Source organism: Malaya genurostris, chromosome 1, assembly GCF_030247185.1.
Source record: "Malaya genurostris strain Urasoe2022 chromosome 1, Malgen_1.1, whole genome shotgun sequence".
NCBI classification, from domain to species: Eukaryota; Metazoa; Arthropoda; class Insecta; order Diptera; family Culicidae; genus Malaya; species Malaya genurostris.
This window is the reverse complement of record NC_080570.1, coordinates 995,194-1,015,029: the sequence shown is the minus strand read 5'-3', so window position 1 is coordinate 1,015,029 and position 19,836 is coordinate 995,194. Positions and strand designations below refer to the sequence as shown.

The window sequence follows — 19,836 nt, the reverse complement described above, 5'->3', positions numbered from 1 at the left end:
TTATTTAGTACAATCATTGAATTACCACTCACCTTCAAATTGTCAAAATAGTGCATAATTTGTTCGTAATCCATATCTAAATCATCGAGACCAAGACTCTCACCAGGCCCAAGTTCGCTATCGGGCGTGCTAGCAAACATCGGATTTCCCACAACCGTTGGTTTGTTATGCTTTGGGGGCAACGGTGGCTTTGGTATTTTGGACTGATTGTGTTGTTGTAACTGTTGCTGCTCCTCGGTAGGAGGTGTTACAAACCCTCCGTTACCGTCAGAACTAGAGTCGAGGGTTTTCACATCACTTGGACAATCTTCACAGCGAAACCGTCTATTATCCGTTGCAGCAGCTAGAGAATTGATCTCAGTGGTCGTTTCCATCGTGACCGGCGGACATTCCTGAGCATTACTACTAACTGTTGGATCACCGTTACAGAGATTAGTAGCCACTGCATTGTTCCTGCTACTCGATGGGTTGCTGATGGTATCAAACTTGAAAGCTGACTTTTGAGCACATTGTTGTACCAATCGTTCGGCCATGTGTAGGTCTTCTAAGTTTCTGCCATTTGATGGTCCCGCCATAGACAGATGATGCGACTGTGGGACTACAGAGAATCCCATATTTTCAAATGAGTGTGGTGATTTCGTGGATTGTCGTACGATAGGTTGAACAGAGTACTGAGGAACGTTGTTGTTGAAGAGTGCTGCATTGATTTGCTGCTGAGTGAAGTTCAGGTTGCGTTGCGCTGAATTACCATGAAGTTGAATTTCGAATGCTGGATTGGTTGTGGGACAATTATTGCCACTATTGCGGACATAACGTGGATGCACGCGTCTTGGATTTCTCATCTGGACCAACGGTTCCTGGTGCTGGAAGTAATTTCGTAGGTAGGTAGTTAGTTAAGGCTGATTCATAGTAAAACAAGCAATGCATCATCATACCCGCTGAACAACATTTGCAGTTACACCCATATTCCTATGGGGTGGAACTGGAGGACGGTATTCTACTCCACCAATCACAGGAACTCCATGTGGCGGTAGTGGAGGAGCCTTTTCATCTTCACTAGAAATCAAATTAAAATTAAGTAAATGATTCACAGTTCCGACTAAATCTGCCAACTGATGGGCTTACTTTTTAGTATGGCTCCTGCGGTCTCGTTTATTGTAAGTGTTTGAGTTTATCGCAGTGCTTGTGTTGGGTGGTAATTGAATATGGTTTGGATTATCGAAGCTGTTGACCTGAACAACACTTTCCTCTGCGTCTCCATATTTCGAGCTCATTGGATTGTTGATGATATGCATTCGTGAATCTGAAAAAAAGATAAATTTTCACTCAATTCGATGTAATTAATCAGCTATTCATCTCTAACCTCTGTTATTTCCACTGAAGTCCGTTCCGTTCGCAGATCGATCCATCGTAGCACGTCCCAGCCACACCCAATCATGAGCGTTAGTTGTTGATTCGGTTACTTTTGTGCCCAACACTGAAGCATTCCCCATACCATCTCGAACACTTGCTTCACCATTCATATCAATTGTAACGGGTCGAAACTTTGATGCATAAACCACGCATGAGATTACAAATACTCCGATAGCTAAGCAGAACGCAGCTAATAACACATACATCCCGATCTCCAACGAGGTGGCATCAGCATAAACCATGCTCTTACTGTTTGTATAACCAGGAATTCCTCCCCGGTGTTGTCTGGAGGGTTGAAGTGCTGCGGGCTCTTGACTGTGATCATCCTTGAGGGGAATACCTATTAAAATATCTGCCAAGTCACTTAACTCGTGTCCTGGCTTGCGCTCTCGTCCACCTATTCCGTCATTTTGAACCGTGTCCGGTCGAGTTCCTATGTCAGAGGCACTGAAGTCCACCTGCACGGAAGCAAGTGCACTCACCAGAGGGCCGATCGAAGATTTTATGCCCTAGGAAGACAATAGTTTTTGTTGGATTATCGAAAATTGTTTATGAATTTGATTAAAAGAAACTGTTTACATAATGTTCTTAATGTTCTTAGCTTTCATTGTCACTGCTTTGATGTGACTCTTTAATCTAACTGCTTCCTAACTAAATCCCTCAAATTTTAACTACCTTACCCGTTCAATATAACATAGCTAAAAAGCTAAAATCTTGTAAGAAAATTATGTTATTTTGATTATTAACGAAACCAGGCTTGTTACGAAAATTATTTTTGATCAAAATCTCTTACGACCTGAAAATCGGGTGTATTATCGTCTAAGGCTAGTCAATGCAAGAATCTCCGGTCCGGTCGGTTTTCCTTTGATAACTTTTCCTACAAATGTCAGTTTGTTTTGTTATTTTCGAAGGTTTTCTTCCTCGTTAAATTTCCTACGAGAATAATATATGCACTGATTTTTAGACTTTAGAAGTCATCTCCATCTTTGTTTTGTAAATAAAATAATATTCCCATGCTGAATCCCATACAAAATTTTAACCCTCGGACTCGAAAATATAGTTTCACCGATCGAGCTAAAATTTTGCATAGTTCTTATGGGACCCAAAAGGAACACGGAAAGTTTGGTGGAGCTGATATCAAAATTTTTGACCCACCTTACCCTGTACCCTTTCAGAAACTTGTTATTTTTATCTGTTTATTTAACCCCGGCTTTAACCTTTCGATGGTCACTCGAATTAAAAATTTCTTCTACTTCTAGATGACTATTTTAAGGATTATTCTATAATAGACTCTTTCAGGAAATTTTGACCCAAACTCGGATGAATATTTTAAAAATACAATTGCAACAGTGAAATGGAAAATTAAAGGAATTACTAACCTGTTTCGACACCGGAATATTCCTTCTCAAGCGGCATTCTTCAGATAACAGCAGCGTAACTCTCAGTAAATCACCGTTTCCTTCCCCAACGGCAATCACTCTTGGGTGATGGGAAGCCAACATTGGAGCAAAAGCTACCACTTCTGTATCTAAACTTTCCACCAGCAAAAAGTAATCATCAACCGAAATATCCCTGAATAAAGAAAATTTTAAAAATATTATTCCGTCATAAACAATATAATGGCATTTTTTTACCTTAAAGGAGTCCTAGAACGGTCGGAAAACTCCAGATCAATGTCTAGCAGGCCTTCCTGATATTGAGCAGTCAGTTTCCTAGTAACCGAAGTTTCGGCAATGTAACCGTTCTCAATTGCATTATCACTAGCAATAGAAAGCTGCAAACCAGAGACAACCCGTACCAGCAATCTTTCAATGTTGACTTTATCACTTCCTACGCGAACCTCTCGAGCACCGATAACTCTTCCAGTAATTGGAGATAGCACCTGAATTGTAAGATCAGTTTGAACCAAGGAAAATATTTCACATACAATTTGAATCTTACCTGCACATCTGTTCTTCCCATTGCCCTTCCCTGTAGTGTTCGTCCTCTTAGCGTGGCAATCTTCGGATCGGCTACTCTTAGCAAAGGCTGCACCAAATCGGTAACTCTCAGGCCAGTCCGTCGAGAGATCAAATAACTCACGCGACCGGAGTCCTGATCCATGGCCAAAAATCTTGCATAAACTTCAACGGGACTCTGCTGATAGCGTGCACGGCAGACGTTTCGATCCGACGAGACACCATTAACAAAATCTTCTCCATGATGGTTCCATCCGTAAGCCCGTTTTTTCCGTCGCATTTTCCCGTTCGCGCTTCTGGATTAAAGATTTTTTTTGCAGATCAATAAGAGAAAAATACCAAAAGATTCTATTCTTACGCATTATGTTCTTCAGGAATTTTCCAGCCTTTTATCTGTGACAATCGGAAATCCGCTACGGATACTTCTAGTGGAAACTCAGGCATCCAGACGGTAAACTTAGCCAATCCAGAGTAAGTTCCATACTTCACCAAGACGGATGCATTCGATGAACCTCTGGCTTCTGAACCATCTACGTACACTGAGCTACAGGATGAAGAAACCTACAAAATAGTCGAGGTTATTAAGTTTTTAAATTTATACTTTTTATAGATCAAGTCTAGGTGTATAACTTATAATTTATCTATAATTAACGAATACTAGACGTAAAACTTACTTTTATGACACTCTCGTCTTCCGCTTGACACGAACTCTGAAGTGTGACATCAGCCACTTTACCAGCTTGAGAAACTATGAATACTTTCATTGCCTGAGATACTTGACGTCCAGTCAATACAGCCGTGTTCATCAATTCCCAATTCTAAAAAGATTGAAATCGTGGATCTCGCTGATCAATTACAAATTTTCATCAATCAAAAAAATAAAACAAACCTTAGCGATCGGCAACACGGCTTGTATATCATCTTTTTGAATTTCCAACTTCGCGACTATCTTTTTTCTGCCTTCCTCGTGAGGGGCACTGGAGGCTTCTGCCGACAGTTCTTTGATCTTTGGTCCATCGTGCACATAACTAACGGACCACACAATACGCCCACCGTCCCAGTGATCTTTGGTATCGTTGGCAACTTCCAAAAGCCATGAGAAAACTTCCACTATCCTATAGTTAAAAGTTAATGTTCGGGTTAATACTCTTGTTTTAGTGTTGAACGTTTTTATCATACTTATTGGCATTATGGTCCTCTGTTGTGCTGACTGGAGAATCTGGATCCTGATCTTTTCGGAAGGCGGTTACCCTGGCCACTGTATGTTTGGTATTTTCTTTCTCTACTGAAACGTTCCAATCTTCCGAAGACGCACTGGCACCGAGTATTCGCATCCCTGCTTTGACACGAGCCCTTTAATGTAGAAATATATTTTCCTTAATATTTGATAAGATACGTTAGTATACTCTACACTTACCTAACAATAAAGACCGCGATGTTCTGGTCTGGCTCGGGATGTAGAAAAACTGGTACATGAATTTTGGATAATGGATATAGCGGTTGCTGGGGCACCATGATGGTCAAAGTCTCATCTGCTCGTAGATCCTTATAAGGCATATGAGACTGTACCAGAGGAATCTTCGCAAATGGCGTCAACGGTTGAATCTGCACTTTAGGTTCGCATAACTCAGGGCTCCTCGCCGGTGGTTCAAATACACTGTATGATACTTGTACCATTCTCTGAGGAGTCTTTTGTGCTATGGTCGGGCGACCGTCCTTCTCGGGAGGCGGTAACGGTGGCCACCAATTAGACGGAATTACAACCTCTGCGACGCAAACGCCATCTTCTCCTTCCGGCATACATCGTCCTTTTAATGGCGTTTTATTTCCAATTGATGCGTGCAGTAATACACATATCTTTTGACGCTGTAAATGCCCACCTGGATCTGCACCGGCGTGAAACAGGACCCTTAGAACAGGTGAATCTCGTGGTATACTGTTCTTGACGACATGTGCAGATATATCTAGGTGCAGGTTTGTCTGCTGCAGGTCCATCAACGCTGCAGTCGCATTCTGTGACGAATCACTGGATGAATCCAGAGCATCCGGTACAATGTATCTGGCCGGGACGGTTTGTTTGGTTGAGAAGGGACCGTAACTAGCTCGAATCGATACAGGTTGACTGTTCTGTACCACTGTGAATCTGTCTATCGACAACACAGAATCCGAATTTGATCGTCCTTTGGCCGAAGACGACGAGATCGAGCTTTGTCGAGGTGAATGCTTAAGGAAAAAACCGCTGTCTGGTGTCTCGAAATGGACCTCAACTGCCACGGTTGTGCCTGTGTACAAAAAAAGAAATCAAAAACAATATTAAAGTTTGTTTTTTTGTAAAACGATAGATATGAATTGGTCGAATTTTTAGGATTTATAGTTATATTAAATAGTTTCGGAAAATTTTCGTTAATGATTTCTCATTCAATAAAAGTTAAAAAAAACGAAATTTCGTGCTCATTTGTTCAAAATGATCGTTTCCGTGCTGAATAATTAAATAATAGTTCATTCAATAATTACCGACCGAGACTGATAAGCAGATGATCGCCAGAGGAAGTGCTTTCGAATATGAGGGAGAAAAAAAAACAGCTAGCTAGTGCTTCCTTTTGCAATCATTATTCAAATCATCAGCAACAAGTAACAAACAAACTCTTTATTTTCAAAGTTGATTGAGCTCATTTCCGTTGATCTTTAACCCACGACAAAAACAGAACTGTGATGAATGCATCTGTCTGCATCTTGGCGCCGAATGAAATAAATGCACAGAAAGAGGGACATCACATCTGAAGCTGCGTTTGAATTAATTTAGATACGTCCTGTTTTAGATCTTCGGCAGTAAGGTACTTGTGTCAGTAGTAGCTATACGAATGAAATTTTGAAAACGTCGGCTATCTCAATGGTTGTTGTTAACATATCAATCGATATGATAAATTTTAAATGTGCACTCAATCTTATCTTTCTATGTCAGATCGATTGATTTGATTCAATTGAGTTTCATCTATACAAACACTCGAGTAGCTAATGAGTACCTGTTAATACGACTATTGGGTCATCTTCCCTACTTGACCGAGTAGAGTAATCTGATGATTAATTTGAACCGTCTGAGAGTATGCCCACTGTCGTTAACGCTGATGGTGTTGATGTGTCGCCTCCACATTCACGATCACATAGCAAAGTGTCCCACATGCAATTATTCAGCTAGGCAATGTCGTCGGACTGATGATTCAATAGGCCCCATTAAAACTCGATGTGCAGTCAGTTTTGGATAGCACAAACTCCTTCACGCGACTGTGATGTAAACCGTTAGTAAAATGACTCGCTTTGAACCCTGACTTTTTGACTAATTTTTCAATCATTGTAACATTGGCTGAATCAAACTAGATTTGTTGTTGTCACTATTATGCAAATATTCAAAAAAAATCAGTGTTTTAAAAAATTAAAAAAAACTAGGCTTTTGAAGAGCGAGTTCTAAACAGCAAGAAATGTGTGCACAAACTTTCGTTAGTTCTTCCAACCGTGCATCTATCATTCAACAATCCTTGTATAAATCGATGATCAAATTTCGATTAAAGAATAAAAATGGCGTCTCGATGTATAAGCTCATCAGCTCATTTAGATTGAACTGGATGTTAATTTTATGTTCAGTTCAATCTAAATGAGCTGATGATCTAAAACAATTGGTAAAATAAAACAAATGGCTTTATCGTGCTAAAACTTGATATATTTGCTTAAAGGTCGCATTAGCCCGGGCCGACCAATCCGAACTCTCCGGTACCGACTTTTGCTTCGGATCGGTCGGCTCGGCATAAAATAAGGAGTGTATCGAAAATAAGCTATCCACGTACATTTATGTTGTACGCATGTATTTGTGATGGTTCTTTATGCTCAGATCACAGCATGCTGTGCGTTTGGCTGTCGGCTTTCGTTTGTTTACTTGTTTGTGTGGTTGAAATTCAGCGTTTTCAAAATGTCGCGTATTGAAAAGGAAGTGAAAATTAAGGTTTTGGACACATGGCTAAGTGAGAAGGATATTACTATGCAAAAATTGGTGAAGTGGCTTGGAATTCATCATGCCAGTGTTAAAACCATCATTAATAAGTTTGGAGAACACTATTCTTTGGATGAGCTACCAGGAAGAGTATCTCTAATCATGAAGAACAAATCAATGTCAATACGTGATTTGGCCAAAAAAGCAGGAACGAGTGTCGGAATGATCCAGGGTATCAAGAGGCGAAATCACCTGAAAACCTACAAGAAGCAGAAAATCTCGAATCAAAGTGTAGAACAGAAGAAGCGAGCAGCAACAAGGGCCCGGAAATTGTATTCGCGTTCTTTGCAGTGTCCGGATGCTTGCGTTTTGATGGATGATGAGACTTATGTAAAGGAGAGCTCAAAATCGCTTCCAGGTCCACAATACTTCACAGTCGTCGTTGGGGAGGATGTGGGCTATGTGGACAGGTCGACTCAAGCGGAGAAATTTTGTCGAAAGATACTGGTATGACAAGCAATATGTTCTTGCGATTTGAAGTCAACCATTTGTTTCACTACCGGAAGTATAAATGCAGAAATCTATCGACCTGAGTGTCTCCAAGAGAGATTGCTGCCATAAGAAGCATAGTAAACCTCCACTTTTTTGGCTGGATTTAGCGTCGGCTCCCTATGCCAAAACCACTCTCCATTGGCTTGCGGAAAAGGGTATAAATTTCGTTGAGAAAAATATCATTTCACCAAATTGCTCTCAGCTTCGACCCATCGAACGTTACTGGGAAATCGTGAAGAGGGTCTTCAAGAAAACTGGTAAGGCAGCTGGGAACATGCAGGAGTTCAAAAAAAAATTGGCTCGAACGTCCAAAAAATGCGATGCAACACTTGTTCGGAACTTAATGAAGAGCGTTCGATCAGAAGTTCGAAAATTCGTGAAAGAAAATCTTAAATTTCATCCGGTTTTCATTATGCTCAAGTTTAACCTCGTACAATAAAGGATCAATTTTTAATTCCAATAAAATATCGTTTTTTTTTTCATAATTTGAAAGAAAAATTTATGGATAGCTTATTTTCGATACACTCCTTATTAATGGATTATAATCTTTTTCTGCAATTGCAGCGAATGTTCATCATAAGACTTTACCACCAACTATTAAAATCGACTTTTATTTCGACAAAGTATCTATTTTTTTGGTAATCGCACTAGTTTGAAGACGTCCAAAGTCCAATGTATCAAAATTCAAATAATTCACAAGCTTTTATTCAGAAAATAGTACTAATTTAAAAATCAGTTTTTGAGGAGCCCTCATAACTTAATAACTATTTACTAGTTCAAGTGCGTTCTTATCCAAAGATGATGTATATTATAATTTCTACCAAAAATTTGAAAGCTTTTATCTTATCACAACTTTAAAGTCGCTGTACTCTCGATACCCAAACATTTTTCATCACACTGTTGAGGATGATTTTTTACTTAAATTCTGTTCTGTTATCTACTAGGCACTTAAATAGATGTACCCATAGTCTCATCTATCACCAAACGTATTTTTGCGATTAGCGGTCGGTAACAGGAGAAAGGAGTTCGAGTGGAACCTGTTCGACATGAACACAGGAAAAGAAGCTGAAAACAAAAGACGCCAACATTTAAAGGCATGTATATCATGTATGTAACCCCCATACACATCCAGAAGGTTTATGTGTGCCTACATCGCCTACATGGAATTGAAATATGGTACAAACTTTGGCATAAAAATGACATTGTTCCGTGGTTGGAAGCCATGCAAATTTTTAAACTTTTCCGTTATCTATATAAAACTTATAAAAAATATCTTGACATTGAAACACTGTAAAAAACGGTCGTTCAGGTTGGCGCATACGGGAAAAAATGCATGCTTGTACCAGTGGTAAGGGAGTTGAACCAGTTCGTAATATGTGAGACGAAAACAGGTTTCTTTCTTCTTCACAGCAGATATATTTTTCCATATCAAGGGTCAATTGTTCCGAAAAAAAAGTTTGCTCGAGTTAAGAGAAATAGATTATATCGCATAAGTTCTTTTCCATTTCTTTCGGTTGTAATTTGTAGAAAGAAAAAAAAAAACAAAAAAAAAAAAACACTTATTAAATGTACCTCTCTGCTTCCTACTAAGGCACGACTTTTGGGTTCTCCGTGTAGGGCCGTGGATGATTCAATCAATTAAGATAATGGATACAGACGGTTGGGATCTCTCACACTGTATTTTTATTTTGTGTAACTTTTTTGACTGGTCCTTGGTTCTTGATACATGGATATCGTCTGTGATGTCTTGGTGGTAGGATTATTAAATGTGGTATAGCCGATTCTTGAAAATATTTCAACTTTTTCTTCCATCAAATAGCTGGAAATGTCTTTCGAAATTAAATTCTATTTCTACTCAGCCTAATGAAAGATGCCATCGGCTTACTGCTCTGAGTAATTCTTTGGAAGTAAAGAAAGCTATTATTATAAGCGCTATTTTTCGCTACTGACAAGAAAAAGGATCACACTGTTTTACCTTCTTATTGTTAATGACTGTGTTTGTGAATATCACCGCCTGAAAGTCATTAGTTTTCCGTACTCCCCGTTGCATTTCATTGGTATGCACAACGAAAAGACAGTAGATTCGAAAGAGGAAGGCGATGTGCGCATGGGATGGGATAGCGAGAACACGAGAACATATTTCTCATTCTTCAATTGGCAAAGTGTGATGCATCATTCATGTCGGCAGTCGAGTTGTCCTCGTCCTCACATAGGAAAAAAAAGGCAACAAGCTACAATGAGGTAATGTGTGGTTGGGCCGTGTGATGAAAGAACCTGACACTAGGAATGTGGTCGTTGTTGGTTTTAACCAGATGGCAGTTCACTGAAAAGATAACGGTGACGGAAGCAGTAGACTTTTGTCTGCAACGTACAATGTAAAACTGGCGCCTATGCGGTGTGTGAAGATTTTCAGCATGGAAAGACAGAAATTTCTAATGAGATTAGAAACTACTTGTTTATCCAGGAAATATTGTAAAATATATGACAAAAAGAAAGATTATCGTCACTCATTGAATTACTTTATTTCTAATACTTCCAACATATGATATACATTTTTTTTAATCGTTCTATACTTTTATTTCCAAATATCATAAAAATTCAGAAACCCTGGGAATTTTCAACTATCATACCAACAATTCGGAATTATGCAACACTATATATTCTATCTATGAAAAAAAAAGAAAAAATATCACAAACTTTCATCAGCTACAATAGAAACAAGTTGAAACGTGGTGTAGCAGTTATTAAAACTAATTCTGGCAGTAAAAAAAAAGTTCAATCGTTTGACCAGAACGAAGCTGCGTTATAATCAACACTTCATTTTCATGTAATTAATCTCGACGGCGATTAGTGTGTGAGGGGTAAAAGATCCAGACTTCATCGCGGTGCTTGACTTTTGATATTTGCCGGCAAGTATGGCCTTCAAGAGGGTATCAAATCGTACAGCACTTTTTTTTCTCCTCTCAATCATGTTTCTGGGGCACAGGATTGCCGCAGCTAGAGAGCGCGAAGAAAAATAATCGAATATATTTTTATGGAACGTGAAGAGTAATAGAATTGATGTATGCGCTAAATTAGACCGATTCTTCTTGACGTGCGTGAAGGCAGACCCTATTTTTGTTCGCGTGTTCTCCCCCAAATAGCTTGAGAGCGTTACGATAGCTTTCAACGGGACCGTCAACATACGGGTTGAATGAGAGGAGCAGAAAAAAAAAATTTAGCTGAAGTGGGTGAGGAAAAACACTTGGAAAAATCCACACTCGACTATTATGTGTATGTGTATAAATAAAGCATTTTCAAAAGTGGTCCAAGTGTGGCATTTCGGCTGTTCTTTGAAGCCAAGTGCGATACAAATTAAGTTAGGAAGGAAACGAAGGCAATTTACAGCTGCCGAAGTTTGAAAATATGTTTTTTACATACTCAGCTGAGAATTAGTTACAAAATCAAGCACTAAGCTGAGGGTATCGAATAGGCATATCGTCAGGCTGAGCTTGATATAAAACTTATTGAACTATCAATTTTATATAGGGGCTCAATAATTTTAAAATCTCAAATATTTATTTAATTTGAATGAAAACTTCATTGTTATAATCGCCTACAAGAAGCAATGAAATGACTTTCACTGGAGTTAGTAAAGGTTTGGCCAGTATAAAATTTGGTTAGCATATCTTTCAGTGAAAAGTTTTATCAGGCACGGTTACGCAGATGTCTCATTTCTTGAAAGTGCTAAAGTCAGCGCAACCAATAGTTCTATCGTGATTTCATTTGTAATATTGATCTAGCATCGATCTCATTTCTCCACCCCTCCTAGGCGTCAGTCTTATTGGCTTACCGTTGATTCAGAGTGACAAAAGGAAGTGGACCAAATGATTGAATGATTTTTTTTCTACATTTCATACCTTCAGTTTCTCTCATGGTTCTGTTCCTCGACAGAATTGAATAATTCTTTTTTTTTCATCGGAAGTGAGTTCAATGCGATATGGTTCTGTTTTAAACAATGTAGTATACATTCTTATCTTCATTGTGATTTTTTGTAAACAGATGCTTTTGTAATTATACATAAAAATTGAACTTAAAAATTTGTTGAAATTTGTCCAAATGTACCCTCCATGGCGGGTGCCGTGGGTCCAACTATCATCAATTAGCATAATTGAATTTATAATTGTTTCAACTGATAAAACTTTGAATAATACTGTTATTTGCAAAGAAAAAAGTTATTAGTTCACAAATTCATATTTTTAATTTTTGTTAACTATGATGTATAATATCCTGCAAGTAGAAATGAAATTTGGATATTCGACCTTTTTCGGGCTCGGGTCGGGTTTTTTATTACCCGACCATCTCTAGAAGGTATACCCGTAGATAAATAAACCATTGATTTTACATTATAAACTATTGAATCACATTTAGATCTAAGAATTACAATACATTCTATTATATCTTGAAAAGATTTACAACTATTCAATATATTGTTTCTTCGATTCACAATTGAATTTTTTGTACACGTGGTGTTTCGAACAATATGCAAACTAATTAAATTACCAGGGCTTGATTATGGTATGTGAATAATTCGATCGTTTCGCGACAGAAGGGATAAATGTTTTAGTGCAAATGAAAATTGACAATATCAATCAAAAACTTGGTTTTCAAGAATTTAAAAATGAATATAAATTGAACTAAAAGTAGTACCAAAATTCACCTTGCAAATTAGTTTGAAAGAAATCATTTTATTCTTAAAACAAACAAAAAATATAAGATTAGGCAAACTTTAATTTCACTTATTCCAACTAAAATGTTTGTATATTTAAAGCGCTACAGCCATTACGTTTAACTAGAGTTCGTTAGAAATTAACAGGAACGCACTTGTATAATATTTGTTATTTTTATCAAAATATTGATTGAAATAAACTAATCCACTGAGAAAAATTAATTATCATGCTTTGTAGTTTCAAGCTGCAATAATATCAAATCAGACTTCCTTTTGTCACTATTTCAATAAAACATTTCACTGTGTTAATCCACCTAGTGGTGTGGTAATGCCTTCCTCTTGTCATTCAAACAGTCTCATCCAAACATATTTTTTTCGTTAGGATAATTTCTGATACGAATTTGGGCTGATTTTCATCATAAATTCATATAGATTCTGGAACTTGATTCACAATCCAAAAGTAAAGCTTGCTTCATTTAGAATTGGAACAACCTTTTGCTCTCATTGTGGCGCTTCTGGTGGACGGAATTGGAAGTTCTTGGCGCCCACGTGTCGGGAATTTTGTCAGCTTCACGTATGATTTTTGACATTCCGCAAATCGACTGTACTTTGTAAACAATCAACATGGAAGCCGAAAGAAGGGAAAAAATTGTGCACAGTTATTTGAGAAATCCATTGTGGTCTGCATCTAGGCTAGCTAAACAGCTGAAATTGCCCAGAAATAGCGTATGGCGCGTTATCAAACGGTATAAGGAAACATTGACGACGATTCGGAAGCCTCAAGCCAATCGTCGGAGTGGAACTGTCGACCGGAAACTGCGTGGTAAGATTTTGAAGACGATTAAGAGGAATCCTAATCTGTCGGACCGTGGTTTGGCCAGAAAATTCGGTGCTGCCCATAGTACCGTGAGGAGAACTCGACTCCGGGAAGGAATCAAGTCGTATCGAGCTAGCAAACAGCCAAATCGGACCATAAAACAGAATAGTGTGGTCAAAATTCGTGCTCGGATCAAGTTCGACGGGTGTCCTCTGATGGACGATGAAACCTATGTCAAGGCTGACTTCGGGCAAATCCCAGTTCAAAAATTTTACTTGGCAACGGCTCGGAGGGATGTTCCAGCCAAATTTAAATTTCTTTTTGCCGACAAATTTGCAATAAAATTTATTATTTGGCAGGGCATTTGCAGCCGTGGTAAAAAAAACGAAAGTTTTCGTTACAAATAAGACAATGACATCGGAACTATACCAAAAAGAGTGTCTCCAAAAACGAATTTTGACGTTCATTCGATCCCACGACCATCCCGTAATGTTTTGGCAAGATTTGGTGGAATAAGATAGCTAAAACAATGGACGAAGAAGGTGTGCGCCGCGTAATGAGCCGTGTTACAGGAAAAAATCGAAATTGTGACGAATAATTTTATCCGTATTCTTTCTTAAAAGTATGAAGAAAACGCTACATTTGTATAAAAAAAGATCTTGAATTCAATAATAAATAACTGAAATCCAGGCAATTGTTCCAATTCTGTCTGAAGCAAGCTTTAGCTTTCAAACCAATAATAGTTCAAACGAGCGACTGCGACGATTTTGAACCGAGAATCGTTGGATCACAAAAATTCTTCCGTAAATCGGCTGGACCACAGAAGTACACAACCGCTGGGCTAATAAATGGTGCATATAAATTCATACAGTCGCACTTGCAAGCCGATTGAAAATTACAGTCGGAACCAGTAATATTCATTCCAATCCAACATTAAGTCATAACAAATGGATCTTTTCGTCATTCGACAAACTAGGTCTTTATGAATTGCATCGTATGTGGAATTAGGTCACCTACAAAAAATCACAATTTTTGAGTGTGCAATTTTTCTATACGGTTAGTCCTAAGATATTCACACTTTATTTTTGATAATTTAAAAGTGTTATTAACTATGATATAATTTTCAATTTCTAAAGCAAACAAAACATCTACTGAATCTTCTATTCAAGGTTTTGTGATTTTTTTACGTTCCACGAGCACAGTCATATAGTGGTTGTTTATTTTGTTATTGCTTCACTCTTTGTCTTCGTACCACATTCATTAGGCTTCCTTTCCAGCATTAACCGAAACAGTCGGCCGTAGCCGAAGTACGACTTGGTAGCTATCGTCCACCTTGAGCTACACAATGATAGTAACAGAAAGCTTGATTTAATATTTACTGTCTCGGGGAGACTTCTGATTTTTTAACGTATCCCGCAGTTTGCTTTCAACAAATTGAAAGATACTCCATTAATGGTATATCCGTTTCTTTACCAGCGAAGCCAGAGCATTCGTCCTACGGTAGTTGCAAACACTATTTTCGAAGGGTAAACAGTTTACTATATATTTTATGTGTAGATGTTCAACGTTGTTTCTTTTCCTACGATGACTTCAAATGGTTATTGAATATAGTACTCAACAAGCCGTGTCAGCCTGTGCAAAAGCTTCATATTACGTATTGTTTTGTTAAATGCGAAGACACCGCGAACGACGATTCAATTTAAGAAGCAGCTCACATTTCTGCTAATAGAATTATCCCGCAAGTGAACGAGGATTCATCTATTAGCCTAACTAACTAATGTTGAATGTGGTGAAAATAACTGTAACATTTTAAAATTATGCGTGTATAGGTGATGGTATAGCAATTTTTGGGGCTCGTATAATATTAAAAATTAAAAATTTTGCTAGCCTTCGTTTCATTCATTCTGTAGAAAGACAAAGTCAATGGACCAACATCACACTACTGTATTTACGGAGTATTTGTTTATCAACCATCGACCTCGTATCCAATATTTCACCGATTGCAGTTTATTTCAAAATGTAAACTCTTGGACAATGTATTTTCCATTCCATTCTATCAACCACTGCTACATCTGCTCTCGCTATGTTTAATCCAACCACTGATATATTCACTGGAATTATGCACGGCTTGGAGAATCCGCAGTGTCTATCATAACGTTGTCAAGAAGAAAAATCACACAACACTATAAATACTTTTTATGAGCAATATCGTTTTGAAAGATGTCATGTAAAGAGCCATCTGTACTCTACATCGGCGTGCTAGCAATGGGCGAATAGAGCTCACTCCAGTTTCTCTCTGCTGCACGATTGAGGAAAGATAGCCAGACTATGAAATAGGGCTAGAGGAAAGATGCTGGAAAAAGGCATGTGTATGATATTGCAGCTACAAGCTCTGAACAATAAAGAAAACGCCGAGCTCTGAATGCTTTTCTTTTGCTTCACCTCTTTAGGAATTTAAAACAGGCAGCGAAAATATATCCACATAGAATCGGACATTGTTACAACATCAACGGAACGGCAACGATTCGACTTTCAGTCCTTGCACAATTTCTCATATCAAGTGTAAAATATCGAAACAATATATAAATTTACTTCGTGAATGTGAATATCATCGTTTGACTGAAGCATAAGTTTCATCATTGTCCATTTTGTTTTTTATTGAACCGGGAACAAAATGTATAGTTATTCTATTTTGAATAGGGTAACGACTCCCTGTTTCATCTGAAATGCTATTTCCATCTCATCCCATCATTTCATAACTTTGAACATGAATCATATCTTTCAATGTACCATAACAAAACTGTGAAACGATTCAAAATGTTAATTTTAAGTTTTCTTACACTATCCCATTACAAAAATTTATCCCCGTTTCATCTTCCATTTTATGTGGTTTTGACTCTGATCTCTATCTCACGCTGTAATCACAGAATCTACATGATCAACAGCCCCATAATATTTCTCAAACTTTTTTTTTGTATCTGTTTCTGAATTTGGGAGGGGCCAGGGCCCCTCCAGCCCCCTTCTTTGGGTACGTGACTGAATTCGATATATGTCAACATACCGCTGTTAAGTGTGTGTGTGTGTGTGTGTGTGTGTGTGTATGTGTGTGTGTGTGTGTGTGTGTGTGTGTGTGTGTGTGTGTATGTGTGTGTGTGTGTGTGTTGAAAGGGCCAATGCAGATGCACATATTTTCATATTGTTATAAGGGCCAATACAGATTAACATTACAGTAAAATTTTAAATGTAAAACGAAAGGAAACGAAAACCATCCAATAATTTTTTAAAGTTTTTTTTATTCAATTAATTTTAATTAACAAATAACTTAAAACTAGGATAGTATATTTAGATAATGTAATGACTTTGGCAGATCCCGCCATCAGCTGGCGATTGGCACCGGCCGGCGTATTGAATGTAACACGTTGGTAAGTATCTATGTTGGCCGCTTTTTTCTGTCCGGTTCATTTTTAAAAGTTGAATTGAATAGAAACTGGTTCTAAAAATACCGTGTGTTGTATCATAGTTGACATTAGGTCCCTTTAAGAATAGTTCTGACATTTTGAACCTGAGCTTGTAATAGTGCAATATTTGGTTCTAATTACTATCGCTAATTAGGTTTTTCACCGTTACTACTAATTTGACAATTTATTTGACAATTCAGTCGTACTATTTAATTGCTCGCAAGGCAACTTGATTTAACATAAAGACAGACATAAGTCAAAATCCATGCAGGCAGTACCGCCGAATTGTCAAGGATGAATACTTGTTCTTTTTGGACGTCACGATAACAAATCTAAATAACATTGAGATGAAATTGGAACAGATTATTGAAGATGAACAGTTTTTTGAATATTAATTTGATTTCCAAGAAATGTGAATCAGTTCTCAATGTGGAGTAAGACGAATCAAACAGAAATATAAAATAATAATAGTGATTTTGGTGGTTAAATCAGGTTTGTGAGGTATGAAATAGGGAATCGTTACCCTACATGTTTTGAAACATTTTTAGAATGAGTATTGGGATCAGGATTGTAGGAATAGACATATGATTAGTCGAGTCTCCACATTATTTTAAAAATTACAGTCTATGGATATCGATTTGATTGATACCAATATCCTTAAGAGGAGTTCGAAATAATAGCAGCGCTCGTGTATTTTCCAGTAACATGTTATGTACTTCTACTCGGTTTGGTTGCTTTGCTTAATGAAGTAATGAATGAAATACTCAGTCATTTTGAACCCGTTTATTACTGTCGGCTGAGCTTAACTGCCTTAACTTATTTTCAAAGATAGGTGATTTTTAGCGGCCAATACGAAGCAACTATGGACCGGTGTTCGCCGTATTTAAGTTTTTTTGAAATGGTTCCCAAACTATTTAATCTGTGTTTGCATGCTCTGAATTACCTAAGCCAAAAAAAATTTACATGTCATGACAAACATTGTCAAGCAGCGATACCGAGTTTGATGCACACTCAATAAATTTAAAATTTTGCTAAGAGACAGTACGTAAATGGAACCAAGACTCCGACAGTAAATGCAAAAATGACTAACATTGTGATTGTAAACGGTTTGGATTCGTGATTGCTTAAATTTTTAATATATTTAAAGATATTATAAATTGTTGTATGTAATGGCAAAAAATATATATTGTAGGCGAAGGCTATGAAGAACAGTAAGCCGAAACGTTATGCAGTACAAAAATCAACAATGACGGTTCTTATTAAATTCTCACCGAAAAGAATCAATAAATCAGCAAAATATAACATAGTGAAGGTAATTATACAAGAGATGAAAAAAAAATGTTCCGTGTTTTATTTCCAGCGTTTACAGTTGGCAGTCTTTCTTGGAATGCCCAAGATAAACCATACACATTTAAATGTAATTGTAACTAGAATATGTTTCACAGAAATTGCTTTTAACTATTGTATTGCCAATTTACAGCTTTTACCTTGCTTGCAACGTTCCAAAAGCAGTCACTTTTGACAGTAAGCTCATGGTATGCAATACGTGTGGTGATATGTTAGAAATTTCAAACGTCAACAGTTCAACGATACATCAATAATTACTTGCATCAAAACGACTCATTTTCATGCCAGACGAGAAAATCCATGTTCAAAAATAGGTACCTAACGGAGTGAAAGCAAATTAACCACACTAACCACCTTTGAACATAATGAGTCCGGTAGACCATGGAAAACAAACTGATGAAAATTTAACCTTCAAAGGGTGTAGGGTAACTGTGTCCATTTCAATCTTTGTTCATCTGTTCATGTATTATCTGTTTATCCTCAGAGGTGAATTAGTTTTAAATTAGACATCGAGATAATGAGTATTTAATGAATCCTCGACCAATGAGATGAATATAGGTACAATGGCCCTATTGCATGTATCTACTGAGGGTGTGTACATTATCGTGTGCGGAAGGAAGCGGGTAGAAATGCCGTTCGAATTTAATTGATACTCACGAATTCATTTGAACGCATTAACATCAAACTACAGCTTTCCAAGATAGGATTCTCCAGTTACCAAATGTCATTATGGTCGATGATTATCGACCTAGTCTACACAAAAAATAAATAATCTGATCAGTTCATCGGAAGCGTACTTCAATCTATCCAGTAGTAATACAAATAATATTCCTTGAAGAGCTCTATTATACGCCTCATTGACCGACACAGATGGCAAGGTAAAGCCAAATCGTTTTACTTGTGGTACTTGTGGACAGTAGGACTTAACTAAGGTAAATACATATTTATACAAGAATGATTTCTGCCTATCCTAAGAAGTAGAAAATTGTCCGTGAAGAAGGTTTCCTGCATCGGTGCCTTGAACACAGAGTGTGATGATGATGTCAAGCTCAAGGAAATCGTAACACAGCAGTAGGAAATGAAAGGAAAACGGTGTGCTTCTAACTATCAATCGATAAAGGGTTTCTGCCGCAAACTTGTAAATGTTTGAAGAGGAAGTGAGAATCTGTCCAGGTTGTCGAAAACGTTCAGTTTTGTTAGCAATGTGCACCTTATAATTCATATTTTTTTAAATGAACGACATTTGAAAAATTCAAATGTTTTCTCTTCTGGTTTTCAAACGTGAAAACGACTGCTCTTTGGTGTACGTAGATGAAATGGACAGAGACATATTATGAAGATGTCTTTTATCCATCGACACGAGTTAGGTTTTCTTGAGAAAAAAATATTATTGGTATATAAGAACCGCTTCGAAAAAAAATATCCCAAGCATCTTCTATTTTTGGATACGGAGCCAGCGGAGCACGTCGAGAGAGAACGTGTACAATTTCAACACCAAGTTTGTTTATCTTATTTTATACGCGATTAACTGCCAGAATTCCCCCTGGAATTCGAGCATAACGAAAAAATTAAAAATAATGTGAAGAGTTAGGCAACTACAT

At 37.5% G+C, this 19,836-nt stretch overlaps 1 protein-coding gene across 2 annotated transcripts in view; it reads right to left on the bottom strand.

Annotated features, from left to right (window-relative positions):
- Positions 1-19,836, bottom strand: part of LOC131428925 (transmembrane protein 132E) — a 48,730-nt gene that overhangs the window by 4,803 nt on the left and 24,091 nt on the right. Inside the window, exons 2-13 of one of the 2 annotated variants that reach the window (XM_058592989.1) lie at positions 4,789-5,653; positions 4,551-4,724; positions 4,261-4,486; positions 4,046-4,189; positions 3,730-3,932; positions 3,355-3,664; positions 3,048-3,295; positions 2,793-2,985; positions 1,364-1,922; positions 1,126-1,303; positions 936-1,056; positions 33-863 (exon numbers count right to left, since the gene is read on the bottom strand). In XM_058592989.1, the coding sequence (XP_058448972.1) occupies positions 33-863; positions 936-1,056; positions 1,126-1,303; positions 1,364-1,922; positions 2,793-2,985; positions 3,048-3,295; positions 3,355-3,664; positions 3,730-3,932; positions 4,046-4,189; positions 4,261-4,486; positions 4,551-4,724; positions 4,789-5,653 (4,052 nt within the window). Of the gene's footprint in view, positions 1-32; positions 864-935; positions 1,057-1,125; positions 1,304-1,363; positions 1,923-2,792; positions 2,986-3,047; positions 3,296-3,354; positions 3,668-3,729; positions 3,933-4,045; positions 4,190-4,260; positions 4,487-4,550; positions 4,725-4,788; positions 5,654-19,836 lie in introns of both variants that reach the window. The other variant, XM_058592985.1, reaches the window with a different exon arrangement.